This window comes from Chiloscyllium punctatum, chromosome 39 (assembly GCF_047496795.1).
Source record: "Chiloscyllium punctatum isolate Juve2018m chromosome 39, sChiPun1.3, whole genome shotgun sequence".
Taxonomy (NCBI): Eukaryota; Metazoa; Chordata; class Chondrichthyes; order Orectolobiformes; family Hemiscylliidae; genus Chiloscyllium; species Chiloscyllium punctatum.
The window spans coordinates 43,153,750-43,179,484 of record NC_092777.1 but is presented as its reverse complement, the minus strand read 5'-3'; the positions used below and the strand labels follow the sequence as shown (position 1 = coordinate 43,179,484).

At 38.8% G+C, this 25,735-nt stretch overlaps 1 protein-coding gene across 8 annotated transcripts in view; it reads left to right on the top strand.

Moving 5' to 3' along the window:
* The window catches only part of sdk2b (sidekick cell adhesion molecule 2b), a 951,812-nt gene that overhangs the window by 476,445 nt on the left and 449,632 nt on the right, over nucleotides 1–25,735 (top strand). For all 8 annotated transcript variants that reach the window (XM_072558555.1, XM_072558553.1, XM_072558550.1 and 5 more), the window contains exon 2: nucleotides 6,659–6,818. In XM_072558555.1, coding sequence (XP_072414656.1) covers nucleotides 6,659–6,818 — 160 coding nt within the window. The remainder of the gene's footprint in view (nucleotides 1–6,658; nucleotides 6,819–25,735) is intronic.

The following is a 25,735-nucleotide window of genomic DNA, read 5'->3' as shown; positions in this document are numbered from 1 at the left end:
CTGAGCTCGTTCTTGACTCCCCTACCCCAGGGAAAGGACCTTGTCTATTTACTCTATCCATGCCCTTCATGATTTTATAAACCTCTATAAGGTCACCCCTCAGCCTCCGACGCTCCAGAGAAAACATCACCAGCCAATTCAACCTCTCCATATAGCTCAAATCCTCCAACTCTGGCAACATTCTTGTAAATCTTTTCTGAACCCTTTCAAGTTTCACAGCATCCTTCCAATAGGAAGGAGAACAGAATTGCATGCAATATTCTAACAGTGGCCTAACCAATGTCCTGTACAGCTGCAATGTGACCTCCCAACTCCTGTACTCAATACTCTGACCAATAAAGGAAAGCATACCAAATGTTTTCTTCACTATCATATCTACCTGAAACTCTACTTTCAAGGAGCTATGTACTGCACTCCAAGGTCTCTCTGTTCAACAACACTCCCCAGGACCTTACCATTAAATGTATTAATCCTGCTAAGATTTGCTTTCCCAAAATACAGCACCTTACATTTATCTAAATTTAACTCCATCTGCCACTCCTCAGCCTATTGGCTCATCTGACCAAGATCACATTGTAATCTGAGGTAACCTTCTTCACTGTCCACTACACCTCCAATTTTGGTGTCATCTGCAAATTTACTAACTGTACCTGTTATGCTCACATCCAAATCATTTATATAAATGACAAAAAGTAGTGGACCCAGCACTGACCCTTGTGGCACTCCACTGGTCACAGGCCAATCCTGCAGACCTCTCTTCACTGGTATCTATATCTATATTCCAGACTTTGGGTGCTATAGGAAGAATAGAAAGGGAGACAAGAGAAGAGGGAGAGTAGCATTTTTGATTAGGGGAAACATTACAGCCGTACTTAGGATATTTCTGAGGGATCATCCAGTGAAGCTATATGGGTGCATTCAGAAACAAGAAGGGGATGATCACCTTGATGGAATGGTACTATAGGATCCCAATAGTCAGCAAGAAACTGAGGAGCAAAAAGGTCAAGAGGTTTCAGATATATGAGAGAATAATAGGGTTCTAATAGTAGGGGATTTTTACTTTCCAAACATAGACTGGGACTGCCATAGTATTAAGGTCTTGGATGGTGAGGAATTCCTGATGAAGGGCTTATGCCCGAAAAGTCAATTCTCCTGCTCCTTGGATGCTGCCTGACCTGCTGTGCTTTTCCAGCATCACATTCTCAACTCTGATCTCTAGCATCTGCAGTCCTCAATTTCTACTGGTGAGGAATTTGCTAAATGTGTTCAAAAATATTTTCTTCATTAATATGTAGATGTACTTACTGGAGAAGGAACAAAATGACCTTCTCTTAGGAAATAAGTTGGGCAAGTGACTGAAGTGTCAGTGGGGGAGCACTTTGGGACAAGTGATCATAATTCCATTTGTTTTAAAATAGTTATCGAAAAGGATTGGTCTTGTATGAATGAAAAATTCTTAATTGGAGTATGGCAAATTTTGTTGGTATGAGACAGGGCCCTTAAAAATCAACAAGGTCATCTATGTGTGGAACCATAGGAGATAGGAGAGATATTAAACAAATATTTCACATCAGTATTGTCTATGCAGAAAGACATGGAGGCAAGGGAACTCAGGGAAATAAATATTGATGTTTTGAAACTGTCACATTACAGAAAAGAAGGTGCTGAAAGTCTTAAAAAATATAAAGGTGGATAAATCTTAGGGATCCCTGATCAAGTGTACCCCAGGGCATTGTGGGAAGCTAGGGAAGAGATTGCCCCTAACAGAAATATTTGTATCATCTATAGCTACAGGTGAGGTGCTAGAGGACTGGAGGTTGGCAAATGTGTTTTTGTTTTTTAAAACTCTGTAAGAAGAAGCCTGGGAACTATAGACTGGTGAGCTTGGCATCAGAAGTGGGTAAATTGTTCGAGGGGATTTTGAGAGGTGAGATTTACATACATTTGGAGAGTAAAGGTCTGATTCGGAATAATCAGAATGGCTTTGTACATGGGAAATCATGTCTCACTAACTTGATTGAGCTAACTGAGGAAGTAACCAAAAAGATTGATGAAGGTAGAGCAGTAGACATTGTCTTACATGGGCTTTAATAACGCCTTTGACATGGTTCCAGATGGTAGATTGATTAGTAAAATTAGATTACACACAATTCAGGGAAAGCTTGTCAATGGAAAACAAAATTGACTTGACGTTAGATTACAGAGGGTGGTGGAGGAGGCTTTTCAGACTGGAGTCCTGTAACAAACGGTGTTTTGCAGGAATCGGTGCTGTGTCCATTGTTGTTTGTCATTCATATAAACACTCTGGATGAGAATTTAGGAAGAATGGTTAGTGAGTTTGCAGATGACGCCAGCAGTGGTGATATATTCAACAGTGAAGAAGGTTATCAAAGATTACAAAGAGATCGTGATCAATTGGGTCAATAGGCTGAGGAGTGGCAGATGGAATTTAATTTGGATAAATGCAAGTTAGTGTATTTTTGTAAAACAAACAAGGGCAGGACATATACAGTTAATGGTAGAGTTTTGAGCAGTGTTGTAGAGCAGAGAGACCGAGAGGTTCGAGTATATTGTTCTTTGAAAGTTGCATCACAGGTAGACAGGGTGGTTAAGAAGACGTTCAGCACACTTGTCTTCATTGCTCAGACTATTGAGTACAGGAGTTAGGCATCATGTTGAGGTTGCACATGAGTTTTGAAGAACTGTGTGAATTTCTGGTTGCCCTGTTATAGGAAAGATATTATTAAATTGGAGAGGATTCAGAAAAATATTTACCAGGATGTTGCCGGGACTAGAAAGTTTGTGTTATAAGTAGGGGCTGGATAGGCTGAGACCTTTCTCATTGGAACATAAGAGGTTGAGGGCTGACCTTTTAGAGGTTTATAAAATCATGGGGGGCATAGATAAATGAATAACAAAGATCTTTTCCCTTGTGTGGAGGAGTTCAAAACTAAGGGCATGTATTTAAGGTGAGAGGAGAAAGATTTAAATGGGACCTAAGGATCACCGTTTTGCACAGAGGGTAGTTCATGTGTGGATTAAACTGCCAGAGGAAGTGGTGGATGTAGGTACTGTTGCAACATTTAATAGACATTTTAATAGACATGAATAGGTTTTGGAGGGATATGGGCCAAATGCAAGCAAGTTCAATTTGGGAAACTGTTCGATACTGTCTCACTCTATGACCCTATCTGGGAAATATGGGAGGGTTGCTCCCAGGATAGTGAAGCACTAGTCTGATTTAGTCCTATTCGATGAATCATGTCCTAATCTTCAGGATTTGTCGATCACCCATCCTTGGATATGTGATGTCCCAACAGAGATGCTGGCACAGTGGTATGTCGTTAACAGGAAGTGCCTGAGGAGTCGTCAATTTTGACTTCAATCCTCTTAAAGTGTCATGCCACCAGTCAAACATAGGGAAGGGAAGGTCCTGTTGATTTGCTTCTAACATCTCCCCCAGCAAATGAATCAGTTGCCTTTTCTGGATGCCACAGAAAAAAGACTAAAGGTAGGAGGACACAATGCACACTGGATGGATAACATGAATGATAGTCACTAAATGTGGTTCATGATCATCACTAGTACTGAACTTATCACATTTTGGAGAGCATAGCTTCCAGACTGGGCTTCTAGCAGGCGATGAGAGAATCATGGTTCAGGACCTCCTTATAGCTCAGTTCCAAAAAATGGACCAACATCATCATATCCAATGTAAGGTGAGAGCGGCTTCCTTTGATAGCAAGGTATCCTTACACCAAGTTGTTATCAAGGACCTCGTAAAAGTGATGAATGCGACTCTGAAGAAAAACTGTTTGTTGGTTGGAGTAGCACAAAGAAAGATGAACCACTTTATCAGAGCTCAGTTATTGCACCTCTGGGAGGTTAATGCTGGGGTTTCTTGGGATTTCGTCAAGTGTGAAGTTGAGACATTTATTACTGGTTGCAGAGTGTTCAGTTCCATTCAAGCTCCTTAGGTAGATAAGCAGTCCTGCATGCATGTAGTAAGACATGAATAATATTGAGGATTAGGCAGATATGTGCCAACTAATACTTGTGCCACCCAAGTGCAATGCAATGGCTAGTCTCCAACAAGAAAGATGCTGATCATATTGCCTTGGCAGTCAAGAACATTATCATTATCAAATTCCCCACCATTAACATCCAGGGGCTCAGCAATGACCAGTAACTTAACTGGACCATCCATGTAAATACCCTTACTCAAGTAACAGGTCAGAGACTGGGCATTTTGTAGAAAATGACTCACCTCCTAACGGCTCAAAGCTTTTCCACCACCCTCAAGGCACAAGCCTGAAGTGAAATAGATATTCTGCACTTGATGCAGATGAATGAAGGATCAAAATTGCTCTTTGATCAACCCTATTAAAGATAAAGCAACCTGTTGTTTGCAACCCCATCCACCACATTAAACATTCATTACCCTCCATCACAATGTGGCTGCACTGACTTGTCAAGGCTCCTTCAACATCTACCAAGTCTTCAAACCCAATCTCTGAGAAGGAGAAGGCAGCAAATGCATGGAAATATTACCATCTGAAAAACCTCATGCAAATCATACATCATCCTTCCTGGAAATATATTGTTCTTCCTTCATCGTTCCTGGGTTTAAAATCCTGCAATTCCTTGTCTAACATGGATTGCAACAGTTCAAGAACAGTTCAGCACCACCTTCTCAAGGGCAAATAGGAATTGGCAATAAATATTTGCCTTGCCAGCAACATCCATGTGCCATACATGAACAATAAAACTTTTAAAAAGCATATTCTTCCAGAATACGTCAACTAGAAAGTAGTTTCGGGACAGAAACTGTGGCTCGTTTTTCTTCCCGAAATCAAAAGCCAAAAAAGAATATGGGTATTCCCAGTACAACCCTAGGTGAGTTAAGCAAATTCAACACATACAGGGGATAGAATCTGGGATCCTCTTAGTCTGTATGGCTCAGGTATTCACTAGAAAAGGTCAGTGAACCATAAAGAGGAAAGAACAATTTGGAAAGATTGACATTCTATTAGAAATAACTAAGAAGTACCATATGCCTCAACTCATCAATAATGACTTTAATAATTGCATTGTCATGTGTTGCTGATTGAATATACGTCTTCTCATGTTACTACCTCTTATAATAGAAGATGAATATAGATTTAAAGGAGAGATATCTCATTTGACTTACCAAGGTCATCGAAACCAAGAATCTTCCATCAACAGATGACATTGCCTGCGATCCAAATAATGATGAGATTTGTCATCATTGATGTTCACTAAATATTAATAGTTCTTTTACTTGATGACAATAAGATACATATGAACATATGTGTGCTGTAATATGACACAAAAGAACTTTGGGCATTTTTCTTTCCCTAATATGATTAATTAAAAAGCATCTCATTCAAGGTGAAGAGAGAATTTGCCAAAATTATTGGATAGCTTTTTAAAACTGTTCAGAAATTTGCAACAAGTAAACATTCTCTTTCATATTCTGTCCATTGTTGAAACTGGTGATAATATTCCTCCCTTTCAGTTACTCATTTACAGGCAAAACAGGTTCAGAAGGGGGCTCCAGATACACCTATTCAGAACATATAACTAGAGTCACTTTACAGACAATTGCAGTCATTCTTTGATTTTGTAGGATTTTTTTTCTGTATGTGTGTTGCTTCCTTGACATTTTTTATCTCTGAATTTACTGCATATTTTATTTAGAGTTTTAAAACATTGGCTTAAAATTAGGGAAAAAGCTGGCCTGTACAAATTCATCCTGGAAGTTATAAGAAAACATTCTGAGTTGTGACAATCTCTTATGGAAAGAATGACATCAGTCAAAACCTCGAGCAATGCTTTGTGGAAATTGCCAACTTGAGAAGTCCTTTCAGTTTACATAAGTAGGCTGTTTGATCAGCTTAGCTGACTGGATAAGAGCTGTTGGCTTTGAACTCATGCAGTGGGACTCTAAGGTAAATAATTCAAAATATTTTGCTGAAATTCCTCCTTTAGTGGAGGAATTAAGCCTTTTAAAATAAAAAGTAAATTCAGCAACCCTACAATTCCAGCAGGGAATCTATTCTCATTGTGAGAGTAGATTCATCTCAGACATGAGATGAAAACATTGCACAGTGCAGTCGCAATTCCCCTCTTCTGTGCTTCCTTTGAGTATTGGCTGGTGCTGGAAATGTAAAGTTGCTGAATTTATCAATCAATGGGTTAATACCTCTTGTTAAAATAGCATTCATAAAATTCTGTCCCTCTGCATAATTTCAGGGCTGCTGCTGAACTTTGTTTATTTATATTGATGTTGCTTATGTGACTCATAGTGAAAGAAATTGTTATGTAGGTAATTAAAATGAAGTTTGTTGTATAGGTAAAAGTTGAAAATTAAGTATGGGGCTGAGTCTTAAAGTAATAACTTGACATTGAGCTCAACAATTTTCTTTATGGTAACTGACACAAAAGAAAATTTCAGAAGAACCCAATGTAAACTTCACAGTTTAGATATGCCAAAGATTAATCCCAGACTAAGCCCATTGCTTTTGAGGCAAGTTAGAATGTGAGATATAGTTGGTGTGATTGTATTTACTCTATTGTATTTAAAATCAGCAAGACAAATTAAATGTTTTGAAACATATATTGTCTTTTATTCCAGATGATGTACCACCTTATTTTAAAACTGAGCCTATTCGATCACAGATCCACTTGGAAGGAAACCGCTTGGTCCTGACATGTATGGCAGAAGGGAGCTGGCCTTTGGAATTCAAATGGTTATACAACAATACAGAGCTAACTCACTTCTCTCTGGAGTACAGGTCAGAAATCATTGAACTTGACACTTGAGCTTTATGTTCTTTGAAAATATTTAATGAGAAATGCCTGGTTGACGGACTTGATCCATAAGTAAATCCTGTTCAAATTGTGCTTGAAACTCTTGGTTATGCATTGTAAGACACAGAATTCAAAAGCAAGCAAGTGATCTTGGACTTATATGAGTCTATTAAAGAGTTAATTGGAGCAATAGTTACAGTTTTGAGCACGCCATTATAGACAAATTATAGAACCAATGAACTGGGTATTTTTAAGTTGTAACGGTTAGTCTTGTGAAAAGCTGTCACAAACACCACAGCCAAATGCTTTCATTCTGTACTCTAACCATTGTACAGTTCTAGATTTTGTGTGGTGATTTTGATTTTCTTTTAAATCCATCCAGTTCTTCGGCTTTTCATGAAACATTTGCTGCATTTTGAAAGTTCCATTGATATATGAACAGACAAGCTACTTAGCTACAAGGGAGAAATTGTGTGTAATAATTAACAAATTTAAACAAAATTGAATTATACACACAGTTCCAGCATTTCATCACAGTTTAGCTTTGGAAGCTAATCTGCAGGCATCAATAAGAATTGCTTGCATTTCGGTGGGTTATTGTCTGAAGTAACTTTTCCATACAAATTTAGATATTTCCAACAGTGTCATTGAGAGATTTGATGATACTGGTGTTTGTTCTAGGCAGTCCTATCTAGGATGTCAAAACATTATTTTAGTAGTATTACCCAGAAGTGTTAAATCATGTTTTAGCAAAGACTACACAGGGGTTGAGAAGGAGAAGTGAGTGATCAGTCTGAGAATAAATACAAGAGGAAGTGGAAGTGATTGTATGAAACGTTTTCAATCTGTATGAGTATACCATGTCAGTTCTTCTAAAGTGGGTAAATGGGAACTTTAGTATTTGAAATTGTTCCAATTACAAATGAATTCTTTTCTCTTTCCCTTACTGGTTAACATTTATAAAATTTGTTGATGGATCATGTTCTGGTAATTATTATTGACACCACCCTACTACAATCTGCACAGGATAGTGGACATATGGAACAGTCCATCAAAAAAATTAGTGTAAATTCAACCGACATCTTAAAAGAAAGCTGGATAAATATCTGTGGAGAAAACAATGAAAATATTGCCACCATGACTTGAATTTCTAACTGTTCCTTAAAGTAGGAATGAACAAGTTAGAGTAGTAGGGAAGTGCATGTTAGATCAGGCCTAGGCCAAGCTTGACAAAGTAGGAAAAACGTCACCAAAAAGATTATTGTCTGCAACACAAGTTGCATAGGTCTGTTTAAAAAATCATGGAATGGTCAGCTTTGCAAAAAGAACACACTGAAACAGCTGAAACAAGAACTTTGTGAAACAAAGTTAATGAAGGCTGGAGGAATTGAAACTGGAAAAATGGTGTGACCTTTGCCGTACCTGTGGCTGGTGTAATTGGAAGTGAATTGGATGAAACGATCTGTGTGCAAATTGTACAATGAAGTATGATGGCTATAGATTTAATTAAAGAGAAAATGTAAAATTAGTAAAATATAAAATAATTTCGAAAACAATTTAAAAGACTGCAAGTGTTGAAATTCACATGGAATTCTGTCTAAATTTATCAGGTTTCAAATCTTGATCATTGGTTAAAGCTGATGCACTGTAAGCATGAATTAACTGAAAAGGTGAAGGGATTGTTAGTCTTTAATGGGGAGAAATTTGCACAACCATGCAAATTTTGTTCAAGGATTTTCATAATTAAATATTAAAATGAAGCCTTCTCCAATAAGGCATTTTTATTACAGTCAATACACCTTAACGAGCTGTGAACTAATGAGTAAAGCAAAGCTGTTTCTGTCTGAAATAAATGGAACACTTAAGATATCATAACCAGCAACTTTGAAATTGAGATCAATGGAAATGGATAATGATTGTTTTTTGCCAGATCTAAACAAGAGTTTGTTTCAGAAAAAGATGGATTAAATGGTGGTGTCTGTAGTGCTTCAGAAATCTCCATTAGCAATTAGCCTTAATTGGCATCAGGACTACTCATATTTGCACACACAGAATATGTACAGTACCCTTAAAGGGATAGGCTATATCCCAGCTCTATGAGAGTAGCAAAATTTCTACGTTGAAAAGACTACCTTCAAAGAAGAGATGCTTCAGGTACAGTCCAGGTATAGTCTCATGAGGGCAAACAAATCCAGAGCTGCCTGGATGGGTAGAAATAGAAACTTTGATATAAAAAAAGAAAAAGTGCTAAGATGCCAAGTATAAAATACAACTGTGAACCAGGCTAAATATAGAGTGTTCAGAGGAATGGTGAAAAATAACAGAGAAGAAAAGGAAAGAGACAGTTAGTTAACATGAAAGAAAATTCCAAAGATTTCTGTAGGCACACAAATAGTAAAAGGGTGATGAAAGTAGGAGTAGGGCTGATTAGGGACCCAAAAGGCAGAGGGCATGACATATTAAGCAAATACTTGGCATCTGTCTTCACCAAGAAAGAAGATGTAAAGCTACTTACTCTGCTTTCTATGGAGCAGATCCCTCTTCAAGAGAAACAGGAACAGAAGAAAATCCCTTTTAAAAGCACATATCGTCACATTGTAGATGTGACTGGGCAGTGAGTGTTCTCTGGAGTTTGTACAATGTAAGGTGATGGTGTAGTAGATGGGATTGTATTTTATCCTGCATTTTGAAATCTTTCAAACTTTGTTCTATCTTATCTTCATTTCTTTTGTGTAATAAATATCTACTTTGTTGTTAAAACCAAACCTGCAGCATTGTGTACTTGTGTTTTAGTGAAAGGCTACCATGTTAATATAAAAAAAACTATCAAGCCAGATTTCAGTCTGGGGTCTGATTTGACCAGTAGTGCCATCAACTGGGATTGTAACACGGGAAGCATAGGGTAATGATTCATGGATTATTTAGGCTTGGGGAAAGATTTGAATTAGAGTTCTCCAAAGCTCAGTGCTAAGACCTAACGCATTTCCTAATGATCTAGGCATTAATGTACAGAACACAACTTTAAAATTTGCTAATGATATGAAACTTTTGACAGTACTGTAATGGCAAAATGCTTGGTGTTGAATTTCTAAAGAACATAGACAAGTTGGTAGAGTAAGTGGATAGGTAGTGAATGAAGTTCAATGCAGCGAAGAGTGAGGTGATAAATGTTGGTGGAAGAACATGGAAAGACAATGTTAAACAAAGACTACTGTTTGAAATGAGGTGCAGAGCTGAGAGACTAGGTATGCATATGCATAACTCATTAATAGTGGCAGGACAGTATGAGAGAGCAGTTAATAAACCATGTGGGTTTCTGGGCTTTATTAATAGTGGTATAGAGTACCAGAACATGAAAACTATGTTGAACTTATATAAGACACATGTTTGGTATCAGCTGGAGCATTGTATCCTGTGAAGGCACTGTGCTTTAGGAAGGGTGAGAAGACATTGAACAGATTGCAGAAAGGTATACAAGAATGTTCAAGAGTTGAAGAATTTCAGTTATGAAGATAGATTGAAGAAAATGCTGAAAGAAGGTCTGAATGAAGCATTCAAATCATAAGATTTTTGGACAGACTAAATAGGGAGATATCAATGAATGATCAAGAAAGAGAGCACACAGTTTTAAAGTCAGTAGTAAAAGAAACTATAGTGATGTGAGGAGAAACATTGTTTTACACAGGTTGTTAGGTTCAGGAATACACTGCCTGAGACTGTTGTTCAGGAAGATTCAATTGAGATATTCAAAAGGGAATTAGATCATTTTTTGAAAGGAAACAGTGTGTATGGTTACAGTGAAGACAGAAGAATGGTACTAGGTGGGTCATTAACTTAGATAACCAGGATAGCCACAATAGACATAATGACCTCCTCCTGTATTGTAATAATTCTGTGATTCTGTGACTAAAGGAGATCACCAGATCACCTGATGGGGATGAACATCTGGCCATCAGACGAGAAGAGAAAGAGAATAGCCAAACAGAGATATTCCGTGGGAGAGAGGTAAACTAATAGCTAGAGAACACAGATGCAGACATCTGAAGAATGATGCTATTTGTAAATTTGAAGGCACAATATAAAAGTGGTAGACACAGAGAAATTACCAAAGAGAAACAGATGGGGCAAAAAAAAGAATGTTAATGGGAGGACACAGGTTATGGCAATATTATGATAAAGTGAAATAAGGTCACTGGAGATCTAGCACTGTCTACCAAGTCAGAAATGCCTATTTTGTAAGAGCTACTGACGGAATAAAGGCACCAGTTTGTAGTTTCTAATGGCATTCAGCAACCTGGGGGGACAATTTATGTAATCCATCTCTACTAGTTTTAAAACCACGTGACTGGTTGCAGTGTATATGAAGAACATAACTATAGTTATTCATGGCGTACTGTACGACAGACATACTTCCTACTTAATTGGAAATAGATCTGAAGTAAATTTGTTGACACTGAAAGATCCAATGTACTCTGGTACATGTAGGATTGACACATAACCAGATCTTATGTTTAAAAGATGTAGGAACAAAGCAATCCCATATCACAAGTCTAAGATGGTTCAAAGAGCTTACACATGGTTAATTGCTGCTATTCAATAATAAGGTACAAGATGCTTCCATTCAGTGCAGTTTGAATGGCTCTATTAGTCAGCTGCAGGGCATTGTACATATGGTTGGAAAAGCTATGCTCTTGTATGAAAATTATCAATTTATGCTCTTTCTAAGAACAGACTTCAATAGATTGAATGAAGGGACATCTGGGCTTTTGAAAATCTACTCACGTGAGGTATGTAGCGTAAGGTTTTATATAAGTAAGCTCTTATTTCTTTCTAAATAAAAAGCACCCAGTTGCTCCTTTGCTGACTGACTCAATTAAACAATAATTCCATGAACACAAAAATCACTCGTTGGCAAAATTGAATCTGTTGCAACCTCAATGCATCTGTGAAGCTCTGTTACAAAGGAACCTCCTCAAACATTCAGAGATCTTAAGCTTAAGTCGTCTATTTAATGATATACTTAATCAACTCTGACAGTGAAAGGCTCTCATTAAATCCATGTGCTCAAAATCAAACCAGTCATTGGGAGGTATATGAGGGTAGTTCAGGCTACTCTATGGAAACTTAACCAACCTTCCCACAAAATGAGTTTAAGGCTTTAATTACTTCAAGAATTAATGCGACATAAATCTACCATAAAGTTCCAGCTGGGCAAAAAAAAACAATGATTGTTTTCTGTATATGTCTAATGTAGTGACTTTCTGCCAGTAGATTGGACTTCCACAGGACAGTGGTGACATCTAGAGGCAGGGAATATATGAAATAACATTCACAGATTAAAAACCACAATGAAAATGTATTGACATTGTAATATGCTTAAGTGACTACCTTCATAATAAAAGGATGTTTCTATAGTTTCGGGCTTGACTAATTATGGACAAGTGTAGTTTTGATACTTGAATGAACTAATTATTTTTAGCAACGGTAAGTCAATCATTAATATAATCATTCAAGCTTTTCCATTGTGTGTTCATTGCATTTAATTAAAATTTATCTGGTCAGACTATCCCGATATGGTGCTCATAAATCTGAGAGCTTTGCATCACTGGAAACAGTTTTCTCGTATCACCTTTCAGAAATAAGACAGCATTCTGAGTTGTGAGTCAAACTGTGTATCATTTGGAGAATCTGGTACTGTTATACATTAATATGTAGTAAGATAATCTACTCATTATTTCTTTTTAAGAAATCATTTGCTACAAACCTTTACTGAGAAAGACGTGTATGAGTTTTGAGAAATGTTTAACCTCAATCATGAAGAAATGAAAGTGCATGGGTATTAATAGGAAAGAGCACATCGAGAGTTCTGAAATTGGTGTCCAATAAACCAGACCTTCCAGCAAACATTATCTTTAGAGTAGGTATAGATCCCATGAAAACAAATGCAAACTCCATATTGAGACCTTGCTCAGAATGTTGTCTGTTGGGAGGAATGTCAAATGGAAGGTGAATTCACCACTCAAGGGCAATTAGGAATAGGAAATAAATACTGGACTTATCAGATAGGTTTACACCACAAGAGTGTAGAATTCAAAAATAAATAAAAATGGCATGGGCTTGTTGGGATGATGATCTGTTCTGTAAAAATCTAATCTAAATCTACAGTATTGGGTATATTGTGACAAATGAATTTGAGTACATGAGAAGAATATAAAATGCATTTTTATTGAAAACAGATTTTATATACAACTTTTGAATTATTGACAATAGTATTAATGAAAATAGAAACTTTTGGCATTATACACTCAATGCAGTATAAGCACAGAAGAACAAGAAAAGACATAGTACATGACTGCTCTTTACTTTAGAGATGCCTGAATTATGCTAAAGTCCATATTTTCTCAATAAATTAAAATTAGTTGAATTCAATTTATTCAGAGCTAGTGTTATCTTTGTGGTATGTCAGAAACTTAGAAAGTCTCAGTTGTGGCCTTTTTAGTCATGAACATGTTTGATTTGCCGGTAACCATTGTCTGAAACCAGTCACCCTGGTCATGATTGAAATTTCCTGAAGAAGGGCTCATGCCCGAAACATTGATTCTCCTGCTCCTTGGATGCTGCCTGACCTGCTGCGCTTTTCCAGCAACACATTTTCAGCCATGATTGAAATTTGCCATGATTCATTATTAACCTCATCATTTGCTATTTCAATCTAACTTGATATAAAGCAGATAAAAGTTAAACCTTGAATTTTGTGGCTTTTGGACTTTACTGGAAGCTTCATTCTGTTTACTGCTCATTTGGGCCAGTACCACAGAAACATAAAGCAGTCTCACCAAGCAATCAAGCAGACTCGTAATTTTGTCTTATTGGTAGTGAGGTGTTGCAGGTCCCAGGTGCAGTTCTCCATCACACCTAACACTTCCTCACCAGCTATGGCACTTTGCCATGCAATTGCAAAGGTGTAATACTTATCCTGTCATCTTCTCCCTCTTTACTGCCCAAGGCCCCAGATGTATCCCCCAGGTGAAGCAGCATTTATTTCAATCCAGTCTGCTGTATTTACTGCTTACAATGTGATCATCTTTACATTGGCAAGACCAATGCAGACTGACTAACCAATCTCTGCTCTGTCTGGAGGAATGAACCTGCCCCTGTCATTTTAAGAAACCACCTTGCTCCTAGACTAAAATTTCTGTCCTTAGCCTGCTACAGTGTGGCAGTGAAGGGCAACACAAGCTAGAGGAACAGCACCTCACTTTTCACTCAGGCTCTTTACAGCCTTGAGGATTCAGCTGAGTTGAGTTGATCACCTTCAGAGTATGATGTCTGCCCTCCATTGTGATACAACCACCCTAGCCCACCCTCAAACTTGCCTTCTTTGTGTCGTATTGATTTTGCTCTCAGCAGAGCAGACCTATTTTCTGCATTTCCGTCCAATTACTCTCCTTTACCAACAAGCCTTTTATCTCTTGCTCTGAGCACTCTCAACAGTGTCCCACTGAGTCATCCACCCATGCCAACAGCATAAACAACACTGTCCTCCAGCCTTTCTCAGTCGGTGCAAAGTGGAGTCATATCAGACTCAAAACCTAAATCTGTTTCTATCTCAACAGATGTTCCCAAACCTGCTCAGTTTCCCTGGCGTTTTGTCTTTTTCTTTCCAGCATTTTCAGTATTTTACTTGATCTTCTATTTAGTGTGTGCCTGCCTGTTTTGTTTGTCATTCATGAGATGTGGGCATTGCTGGTAAGGCAAGTATTTAGTGCTCATTTTTAACTGCCTTGAGAAGGTTGTGGTGAGTGCCGTGTTATGGTTCATGGCCAGTATGTCAGTGTGCCATTAAAAGACATGCTCACAGCATCACAGCATTTCACCTTAGGGTATAAAGATTTTGTATCCCTTCTTACCTTGGATCACTTGAAGCATGTTGGAAGCATGCTCCTCTGTTGTAAGCTACTAACATAACATTAGCTCAGACACTTGTGAGACTGAGGAATGTGATATTTGCAGATCATAATTTATTGTAATAAACAGCTGTTGTAGGAGTCCAGCCTCTGGAAAATGTCTGTGTGGAGTTTGCACATTCTCCCTGTGTCTGCATGGGTTTCTTCCGGGTGCTCTGGTTTCCTCCCACAGTCCAAAGATATGCTGGTTAGGTGGATTGGCCATGCTAAATTGCCCATAGTGTTCAGGGATGTGTAGGTTAGGTGCATTAGTCAGAGGCAAATATAGGATAGGGAGAGTGGATCTGGATGGGTTGCTCTTTAGAGGTTTGGACTTGTTGGGCCAAAGGGCCTATGTCTACAATGTAGGTATTCTGTGATTCTATGGTACTATGAAGTTCAGATTCTTAAGTTACTGGAGATAAAATAAGTATTACCACAGGCGGTAAAAAACTTTATTGGAGGTGAACTCACATCAGTAAGCAGTCTTCTTCAATTGCTGTTAACCATGTCCTGTGCTACTGCACTGTGAGGGAAAGGTTGTGACCAAAAGGAATGACAAAATATTGGCAAATAAAGATATTGTATGACCTGAAGGGGAATTTGCGTGTGGTTGAGTTCACCTTTTTCTGTTTCCTTGTTCTTCTAGTTGATAGAGGTGACAGATTAGTAAGGTGATGTTGAAGGAACTTTGGAGAGCAGCAATAGTTCATCATGCAGATAGCACACACTGTTGCTAACAATTAAAGGAATGAATATTTATGGTAGTGTATCTTTGTTAATCAGTTGGGCAGTTTTGACCTTGTGGGTCCTTATGGTTAACCTTGTGGGTCTCTCCAATGAGCCAAGTGTGCCCAATAGGGAGCAATTCTTCTCTTTGCTACCATCCACCACAGTGTAGCCTTCCAGGCTGCGACCTTGGGGTGGGACCTCTCCTGCCACTGGTTAAATCCTGGCAAGGCAGGATGAGTTTGTTAAGACCTCCCCTAGCCCATTGGTAAGTGGGCTGTTTATGCCAACCCACATTGGTTAAAATTGCAGTTCAAGCTGATGTGAATGGGAAAACCAGATTTTAAGTCTGTTCCCTCCCATACCCGCAGCTTTCAAGCCCACAGAGTAAATATAAAATTCAATTGAATCAATATAATGAATGCCCAACAAATCAATTGACAGCACTTAATGTCAAACACATTATTTTGATAACTTGAACTTGAAAACATTAAAATGAATGAAGGAAATTGTATTTAGCGATTCACACATTTTCTTTCTTCGCAATTTGCTTTATCATATGTCTCACCCAATAAATTGGACCTCCTGAAGTAGGTAACAGCTTTTGGTGACCTTCCACAGTTAAATCATGGCCACAATATCTCCATGAAAGAATTTGTATGAATTACTTGACATAGAATTCAATGGCACATATTTTTGAATGAATAAAGTAATGTGAAAAATGGTATACCTTCTCCATTACTCACCAAAATGTAAGTAAAGCATTCCAGAAAAATACTGAACATGAATATGAAAACTGTTTCAATTTCTGGACTATTTCACAAAGTTTTCAATGTGGGGAGGAACAAAAATCATCTCATGAGCCACACTGATTCTTAAGGGATGACAAAATCATGCCATTGAGGTTTCCTCAACAAGAATGGCTAACTTAACCAAAAAAACACTTTGTTTGCTCATCATAAAAAGGAGGAAAGAGTTATCCAAATGATTTTGTTCTGCAGTACTAAAGCATTGCAAGGCAATGCTCATTCATTGTTGCTTCATAATTCAATGATTGCATATTCAAGTTCAAATTCACAAAAGATTCAGTCATGCAAAACACCAACATCCACACATCAGCATTAAATGAATCAGGAAAAATGAAGCATGCATCTCATGAGTCTAACATGAGGGAAATGTCAAAAGATGTGGAAAAATGTTACAGTCTATCGAAAATAAAATCCGCGCATTCTGTACTATGGAACATTCTCACGAGTTTTATGATTGCTATCACATTCATTTTTGGTAAAACTGCATCAGTAGCAATGTGCCTTAGTCATTCATAGGACACATATTTGCTGAGTCAGAATTAACTTTTAAAATGAATCCATGTCATCTATCCTAACCTAATACGTAAAACAGAAAGTAACAAAGGCTTGATGAGCTGTTTATCTTTTGGTTTTAAGACAGTATAGGTTGCATTTATTTTGGAAAGTTAAAGATACACAGTGGAGTTTGCAATCAAAGCAAAGCACTACTCTGCAGTTGACATTGGTATAAGTTGCAGATAGTCTTGTTTCTGATAACTTGCTGCAACATTATTTTGTATGCTTCATTTCACAATCAGAAATTATAATTGAGACCATGACTTGTTTGGGATAGTCCTGTACTTTTGTCCCAAAATTACAAAACAGTGAAGACAAAGTTAAAAACAAATGGGTTTTTGAAGAAGTAACAAGGAGGATTGATGACAGCAGAGCGGTGGACATGATCTACAGGACTTCAGTAAGGCGTTCGACAAGGTTCCCCATGAGTGACTGGTTAGCAAGGTTAGACCTCATGGAATACAAGGAGAACTTGCCATTTGGAGACAGAACTGGCTCTAAGGTAGAGGACAGAGGGTGGTGGTAGAGGGATGCTTTTCAGACTGGAGGCCTGTGATCAGTGGAGTGCCGCAAGGATCGGTGCTGGGTCCACTACTATTCATGATTTATATAAATGATTTGGATGTGAACACATGAGGTTTAGTTGGTAAGTTCACAGATGACTCCAAAAGTGAAGATGGAATGGACAGTGAAGAAGGTTACCTCAGAGTACAACAGGATCTTGATCAGATGGGCCAGTGGGCTGAGAAGTGGCAGATGGAGTTTAATTTAGATAAATGCAAGGTGCTACGTTTTGGAAAAGCAAATCTTAGCAGGATTTATACACTTAATGGTAAGGTCCTGGGGTGTGTTGCTGAACAAAGAGATCTTGGAATGCAGGTTGATAGTTCCTTGAAAATAGAGTCACAGGTAGATAGGATAGTGAAGAAGGCGTTTGATATGCTTTCCTTTATTGGTCAAAATATTGAGTATAGGAATTGGGAAGTCACGTTGAAGCTGTACAAGACATTGATTCGGCCACTTTTAGAAAATTGCGAGCAATTCTGTTCTCCTCACTATTGGAAGGATTTGTGAAACTTGAAAGGTATTAGAAAAGATTTACAAGGTATTGCCAGGGTTAGAGGATTTGAGCGAGAGAGAGAGAGGCTGAATTGGCTGGAGCTGTTTTCCCTGGAGTGTTGGAGCATGTGAGGTGACCTTATAGAGATTTATAAAGTCATGAGGGACGTGGATAGGATAAACAGACAAAGTCTTTTCCCTGGGGTGGGGAGTCCATAACCAGAGGGCATAGGTTTAGGGTGAGGGGGAAAGTTATGAAAGAGACCTTAGGGGCAAATGTTTCATGCAGAGAGTGGTGCATGTATAGAATGAGCTGCCAGAGGAAGTGATGGAGGCTGGTACAATTGCATCTGAATGGGTACATGAATAGGAAGGGTTTAGAGGGATATGGGCCAAGTACTGGCAAATGGAACTAGATTAGATTGGGATATCTGGTCAGCATGAACAAATTGGACCGAAGGGTCTGTTTCCATGTTGTACACCTCTATGACTCTATGAATGCAATAGATTGGAAATGAAAATGAATTCTGTTCCAGTTCTGTTCTTCTGTTTCTCATTCTAATTTAAAACCTCTTTTTCAGTCCAAGTTTTAGAATCTTATTTAATTCTGTCTCAGCTTGCTACCTCTATTCCTTTTCCTCTTACTTCAATGCCTTTTTTTAATTTCAGCTCAGTGCTTCCCTCTCTTTTCATTTTGCTCTGCATTTAAACGTTTTTTTCTGTGTTTTTAAGTCTCTTTCCTTCATGTGAAGATCCCAACTACAATTATGTTTGTATTCTTTCTGGGCGGCTGAATCATGACACCTGACTTATGTTAGTTTGGGGGAAGCGTGCAATTTATTGAGGTAAAAATGTAATGCACAGGGATACAGCAACTCTGAGAAAGAGAGTCAGTTGCTTAATGCATTTTTGATCATTTAATATGATCCCATAGGGATCAAACATTCTGAGCTTCAATCCCTTGAATTGTGCAGCAGATATGATGTCAGCTCCAGTGGAATGCCAAAACTGGCCTCAGCTTTCTTATGTGGTGGAGGGTAAAGTCCACCAATGTTCCCTTACTGATTATCAATGATTCCTGCTGGAAAATATGGCATTTTTCAACTTGGGTGCCATACTCTACATGTCACAATAGTCCTGCCCAACAACTCTCACCATAGCTGCAGTCTGCTGATGCTATCCAGGAGGCTGACTCTTGAAGAATGGCTGCTTTGATGCAATACCAATAAGCCATAGAATTATATACACAAGAACAGAGCACCACTGTCAGACATAGAGTCATTGAGTCATGGAGATGTACAGCTTGGGAACAGACCATTTGGTCCACCTTGATCATGCCGACCATTTATTCCCAAATTAAAGTATACCCAAATGCCAGCATTTGGCCCATATCTCTGTATTGCCTTCGTAGTCACGTACCCATCCAGCTGCTTTTAAAATGTTGTAATTGTACCAGTGTCCACCACTTCCTCTGGCAACTCATTCCATACACGAACCACCCTCTGTGTGAAACAGTTGCCCATTAGGTCCCTTTTAAATCTTTCCCCTCTCACCTTAAATCTATGCACTCTAATTCTGGACACCTCTCTGCTGGGAAAAGGACCTTGACTATTCACCCCTTTCATGCCCATTATGATTTTATAACCCTCTATAAGTTCACCCCTCAGCCTCCAACACTCCAGGGAAAAAAGCCCCAGCCTCTCCCTATAGCCTCCAATCCTGGCAACATCCTTGTAAACCTTTTCTGAACTCTTTCAAGTTTAACAACATCTTTCCTTTGGCAGGGAGACCAGAATTGAATGCATTATTAAAGAAGTGTTGGACATTTCAGACAAAGAATTTTATAGTAACATATCCAGCATATTTAGGATTTCACTTTTGATTGAATTTGCTATTGTTAAATTTATAATTATTTTATCACTTATCAAATTGAATATTTGTTAGCCTCGAATGTGCTGGAGCACAATATACCCAGGTAACTAGACATTTTTCCTAACCCTTCAGCTGAAACATGTTGTGTGCAACAAATTATTGGAAGTGACAAATAGTAATGACAACCAGCCATCTGGAACATTGACGACAAAGGACAAACAGCAGTTTAATCAATGAGATTTAAAGATTGAGAAGACAACAGAGGGAATGATGGAGAAGGAGATTGGTTTCATTAACGTTAAGTTAGTTTCAAAAAGATATTTGTACTGTTAATAGACAACCACAACTTCCTGTGGCAAGTTTAATAGGGGATTAATATACAAATGCATCAAGTTCTTGAGATACATGGGTAATTAAGAGCAAGCGGCTATTCTTGCAATTGCAAATCATTACATTGTGACAGATTGCAATCGCAAAGTTGTTGACAAATTACAGATCATAGCAGCGATCTCAACATTAGCTTGACAGTAAATTCGGGAACAAGGAGATTAATGTCTGGTTTTAGATTCAGTAGTAGCTAACTTCCTTTAGTGGCCTGAAGCCCTAGATGAGAAAGTAACCTGGAAAAATTGGTGCATTTTTGACATGTGAAATGTCAAGTGTTCAATCCTAAACACAATGTGCCTTGAACCTCCAGCCATATTCCAGCTTGAACAGAGATGGTAAACCAGGGGATGGGTGACCGATTGTCCCTCAAGAGACAGCGAGATCATGGAAAGTTTTCAAGAAGGTTGCATGTCTTCACTTTGAAAGGCTTAACATATGTAAGTGCTGTGAGCTAGGTTTTCCTGGCTTTGGAAACTAGGCAGCTTAAAGGAGGCAATTAAAGGTTAGATCCATTCACTCATTTCCTTTATGGTTTTCTTGTGGGCCTGGAACAGCAGAGGGGTTTCTGCCTGTCCACATAGTCTGCCCTATCAATCTGAAAGCCACACCTCCATGGCAATCTCCAACCTCCCACCTCACTTCACAATTTTTGATCTTGGTTGAGTCCAAACAACCTGATGTCTTTTTGTAGCAATTTCGGCTTGCCTCTGTTTTATTAGCTTGCTCCCTCTCCCAGTTTCCCATCACGTTCCAATATACCTCTCTGATTCTCTGCCGTGTTCTATTTCAATGATTCCGCTTGGTAAGCAGTCAGCCTCTCAATCAGAGCTGGCAATCAGGTGGGAACCTTGACAAAAAACTTTGAAACAGATCCTGCTGTAGTTTAGAATTTAATTTCCAAAACACCACTTTCTTCTCCTCTCACCTCCCCACATGTCTCAGTAAATATTAGAGATAATAAATCATGCTGCATGAAATACTGACATCAGGAGAGCAGATTCAGCTACTGCTCTGTCACTGCTTACATTGAAGGTGCAATGTGCCTTAATCTAAGTGATTATGTTTGCATCATTCAGGACAGGCTCAAGGATAGAGAAGGTTTGGAGTGTAATAGAAATAAGGGAAGTGAAATCTCTTGTTCAATGCAGAAATTCCAAATTGAACTGTCAGAGTAGTGGATGTCTGATCTTTGGAACATGACTGACCCTTTAGAGTTTGGCAGGACCAATAGTCCGAACAAAATTTGTTCTCAGTACAGACCCCTCATGAGGAGAGCACAGATTGAGTCACAGAAATGGGTGCAATGCTAATAACAAACATTTGCAACACCGCAGTCAAACAAAATTCAAAGAGTTAATTGCCAGACATCATTGGTAAAAGATTAACAACTAAAAATTGAGCCAGAATGCATGAAAGACCATCATTGATTGGAATAATTTGAAGGTCAACAGAAGAGGAAGATAGATCAAAGAGAATAACTACAACCAACACCAGTCTAACAGAACCACCAATAATAATAGAGCTGTCTCTAAGTTATACCTCCTTGTACAAAATTAAATTGTAGGTTTGCCCCAATATTTTCTTCAGTCTTGTCATTTTGGGCTCATGATTGTACTGTACAGACATTTTGGTCTGATTCTTCTCTCCCGTTCAGAATCGTTTCCTGTCACCCTGCAAAAAACTGCAGGAGCAATGACAGGCAGCTTCCTGCTGCTCTAATTAATTCCCCTGACTCAATGCTGCCACAAATTCCTTGTGGGGTCTTGCGATCCCAATGTTCACAAAAATGTGCAACAGTGTTCCTCAGAGATTTCCATTAGAGCAGAATAGAATCGGAGAAAGACAGTACATACCACCCCTCACCACCCCTCACCTCCCCCCACCGCCTCCTCCACCTCCCCCCCCCCCCCCCCCCCCCCCCCCGCCCCTTCCAGTAATTCAGTTGTGAAGTTACATGGGTATGAGTTATGTCTTAATCAGTCTAACATTTCCTGAATAACTAACCAGTTAAGTCTCCTTCTAGGCAGTCCCTTATGGTCAAGGATGGCTTGTTTCCACAACTATAATGAGTTTGCAGGGCCTGAATCTTATTTTTTTTCAGCTAAGTGTCAATTTTGTCAAGTTTCACAGAGGGTTTCTCACCGCGAGACTGAGCAGAATATCTCTCTGTATCTTACCAAACTTATTTCATTAACCACTTATGGTGCCCTTCTCGCCTGATTTTATTTTCATGCTCTCGCTCAAGTTTCCAAGAAGACCTCATCACTCACCATCCATCCACCAAAAGACCGGTGTCTCAAAAATATGATTGAGTTTTTTGAGGATGTAACCAAAGGGATTGATGAGGATAGAGTGATAGATGTTGTTTACATTGACTTTATGAAAGCATTTGAAAAGGTTCCACATGGTAGACTAGTTAGTAAAGTTAGATCATAAGGGATTCAGGATGAGCTTGCCAATTAGGTACAAAATGGCTTAATGGTACAAAACAGAGGGTGGTGTTTGAGAGTTGTCTTTCAGACAGGAGGCCTGTGAATAGTTGTGCTCCATGGGAATCAGTACTGGGTCCATTTGTGTTTGTCATTTATATAAATGATTTGGATGAGAATATAGGATGCATGGTTAGTAAATTTGTGGAAGACACCAAATTGGTAATATAGTGAACAGTGAAGAGGTTTATCCAAGAATACAAAGCAATCTTAATCAATGAGGTCAATGGGCTGAGGAGTGGCAAATGGATTTTAATTTAGATAACTGCAAGGCTTGCATTTTGGTAAAATAAATAAGGGCAAGACATATACAGTTAATGGTAGATACCTGGATTCTGTTGTAGAACAGAGAGCTAGGGATTCAGGTACATAATTATTTGAAATTTGTATCACAGGTAGACAGGGTGGTTAAAAGCACTCTTAGTATACTTGCCTTCATTGCTCAGTCCTTTGAATATTGGAGTTGGGATATCATCTTGAGATTGAACAGGACATTGAAGAGGCCACTTAAAGTCATGGAGTCATAGAGATGTACATCATGGAAACAGACCCTTCAGCCCAACCCATCCATGCCGACCAGATATCCTAACCCAATCTAGTCCCACCTGCCAGCACCCAGCCCATATCCCTCCAAACCCTTCCTATTCATATACCCATCCAAATGCCTCTTAAATGTTGCAATTGTACCAGCCTCCACCACTTCCTCTGGCAGCTCATTCCATACCCGTACCACTCTCTGTATGAAGAAGTTTCCCCTTAGTTCTCTTTTATATCTTTTCCCTCTCACCCTAAACTTATGCCCTCTGGTTCTGGACTCCCTCACCTCAGGGAAAGTACTTTGCCTATTTACACTATCCATGCCCCTCATAATTTTGTAAACCTCTTTAAGGTCACCCCTCAGCCTCCGACGCTCCAGGGAAAACAGCCCCAGCCTGTGCAGCTACTCCCTATAGCTCAAATCTCCAGCCCAGGCAACATCCTTGTAAATCTTTTCTTAACCCTTTCAAGTTTCACAACATCTTTCTGATCGGAAGGAGAACAGAATTGCACACAATATTCCAACGGTGGCCTAACCAATGTCCTGTACAGCTGCAACATGACCTTCCAACTCCTGTACTCAATACTCTGACCAATAAAGGAAAGCATACCAAACACCTTCTTCACTATCCTATCCACCTGCGACTCCACTTTCAAGGAGCTATGAATCTGCACTCCCTAGGACCTTACCATTAAGTGTATAAGTCCTACTAAGATTTGCTTTCCCAAAATGCAGCACCTCGCATTTATCTGAATTAAACTGCATCTGCCACCTTTCAGCCCATTGGCCCATTTGGTCAAGATCCTGTTGTAATCTGAGGTAACCCTCTTCGCTGTCCACTACACCTCCAATTTTGGTGTCGTCTGCAAACTTACTAACTGTACCTCTTATGCTCGCATCCAAGTCATTTATGTAAATGACAAAAAGTAGAGCACTGATCCTTGTGGCACTCCACTGGTCACAGGCCTCCAGTCTGAAAAACAACCCTCCGCCACCACCCTCTGTCTTCTACCTTTGAGCCAGTTCTGTATCCAAATGGCTAGTTCTCCCTGTATTCCGTGAGATCTAACCTTGCTAATCAGTCTCCCATTGAATACTCCACTTCTGGAATACTGTGTACAGTTCTGGTCAACCTAACATAGGAAGGATGTTATTAAATTGGAAATGGTTCAAAAAATATTTAGCAGGATATTGCTGAGAAGGAGGATTTTGAGTTATAAAAATAGGATGGAAAGGCTGGGACTTCTTTTAATGGAGCATAGGAGTTTTATACAATCATGTGAAACATAGATAAGGTGAACACCAAGGGTCTTTTCCCTCAGGTGAGGGAGGTCAAAGCTGGGGGGCATATTTTTAAGGTGAGAAGAGAAAAAGGACATGGGGATAACGTTTTTACATGGAGAGTGGTTTGTGTGTGGAATGAACTTCAAGAGGAAGTGGTGAATGCAGGTACAGTTACAGCATTTAAAAGACATTTGGATAAGTACACGAATAGGAAAGGTTTGGAGGTATGTGGGCCAAGTATAGGCAAGTGGACTATTTAGTTTGGCAGCATGATCAGCATGGACTAGTTGGACCAAAGGATCTGTTTCCATGCTGTATGACTCTATGACTTCAAAAAAAAGTTTTAAAAATTATAGCTTTTAAATTTTGTTGCTATCCTGGGATCAGCTATTTAGAAATTTCACATTTTATCCCTTGGTCTGCAAGTGAAATGTACTACTTTACAAGACCAACAAATTACAGCAACTGTTCCCAGGCTCCAAAAGTAAATTTTACTAAAAATATATATTGTAGGGATCTAAGTGGCACACTGACAGGAAAAGGTAATTATGTTCCTAACTGCCTCAGCATTGCACTGACTGAAAAGATAATGGTATACAAATTGACTTGAATAATCTAGTGCTCTATCCATGGCCTGAAAATGACTATAGATGAGATCCTTTTATAAGTTAACCATGCTCTGAAGTCTTATCCTAATGTTTCAGTGTCCTGAAAAATCCACATGCCGTTTGTCATTTGCAGTCAATAATAGTGCCTGTGACAGAAACAGTTAAATTTTTAAATTATGAAATGTTTTAAGTAACATCTTCTATTTGTGACCTTTCACCATAATGCTAAAGGAAAACACAGGATACAATTTAGTTTTCTTCCACCAAGCAGACTTGATTACAACATCATTGATTATATCATTATAGCTCACACAGTTATTATTTACAGCTCATAGTTACAGCTTATAGTTCACTTTCATTGCAGATCTTGCAAAATTCTTCTCATCTGTATGTCTTGATTGGCAAAAAGATTCAAAAGTGCAGTGAAAGTGGAATTATGGGGCTTCTTGTAAAGAATTTAGCCATAATTTGGAAGGGTCAGAATTCGGCAGAATCTGACAGTACACAGAACAGTATGGGTTATAGTGAAAAATCTGGGAGAATTGCACTCACAGTCCAGCGACGCCTTTCTCAAAGTCAGAAGCAACTCGTTGTATTTTCTGACAGAGTTCCAGGCAAAAAGAAG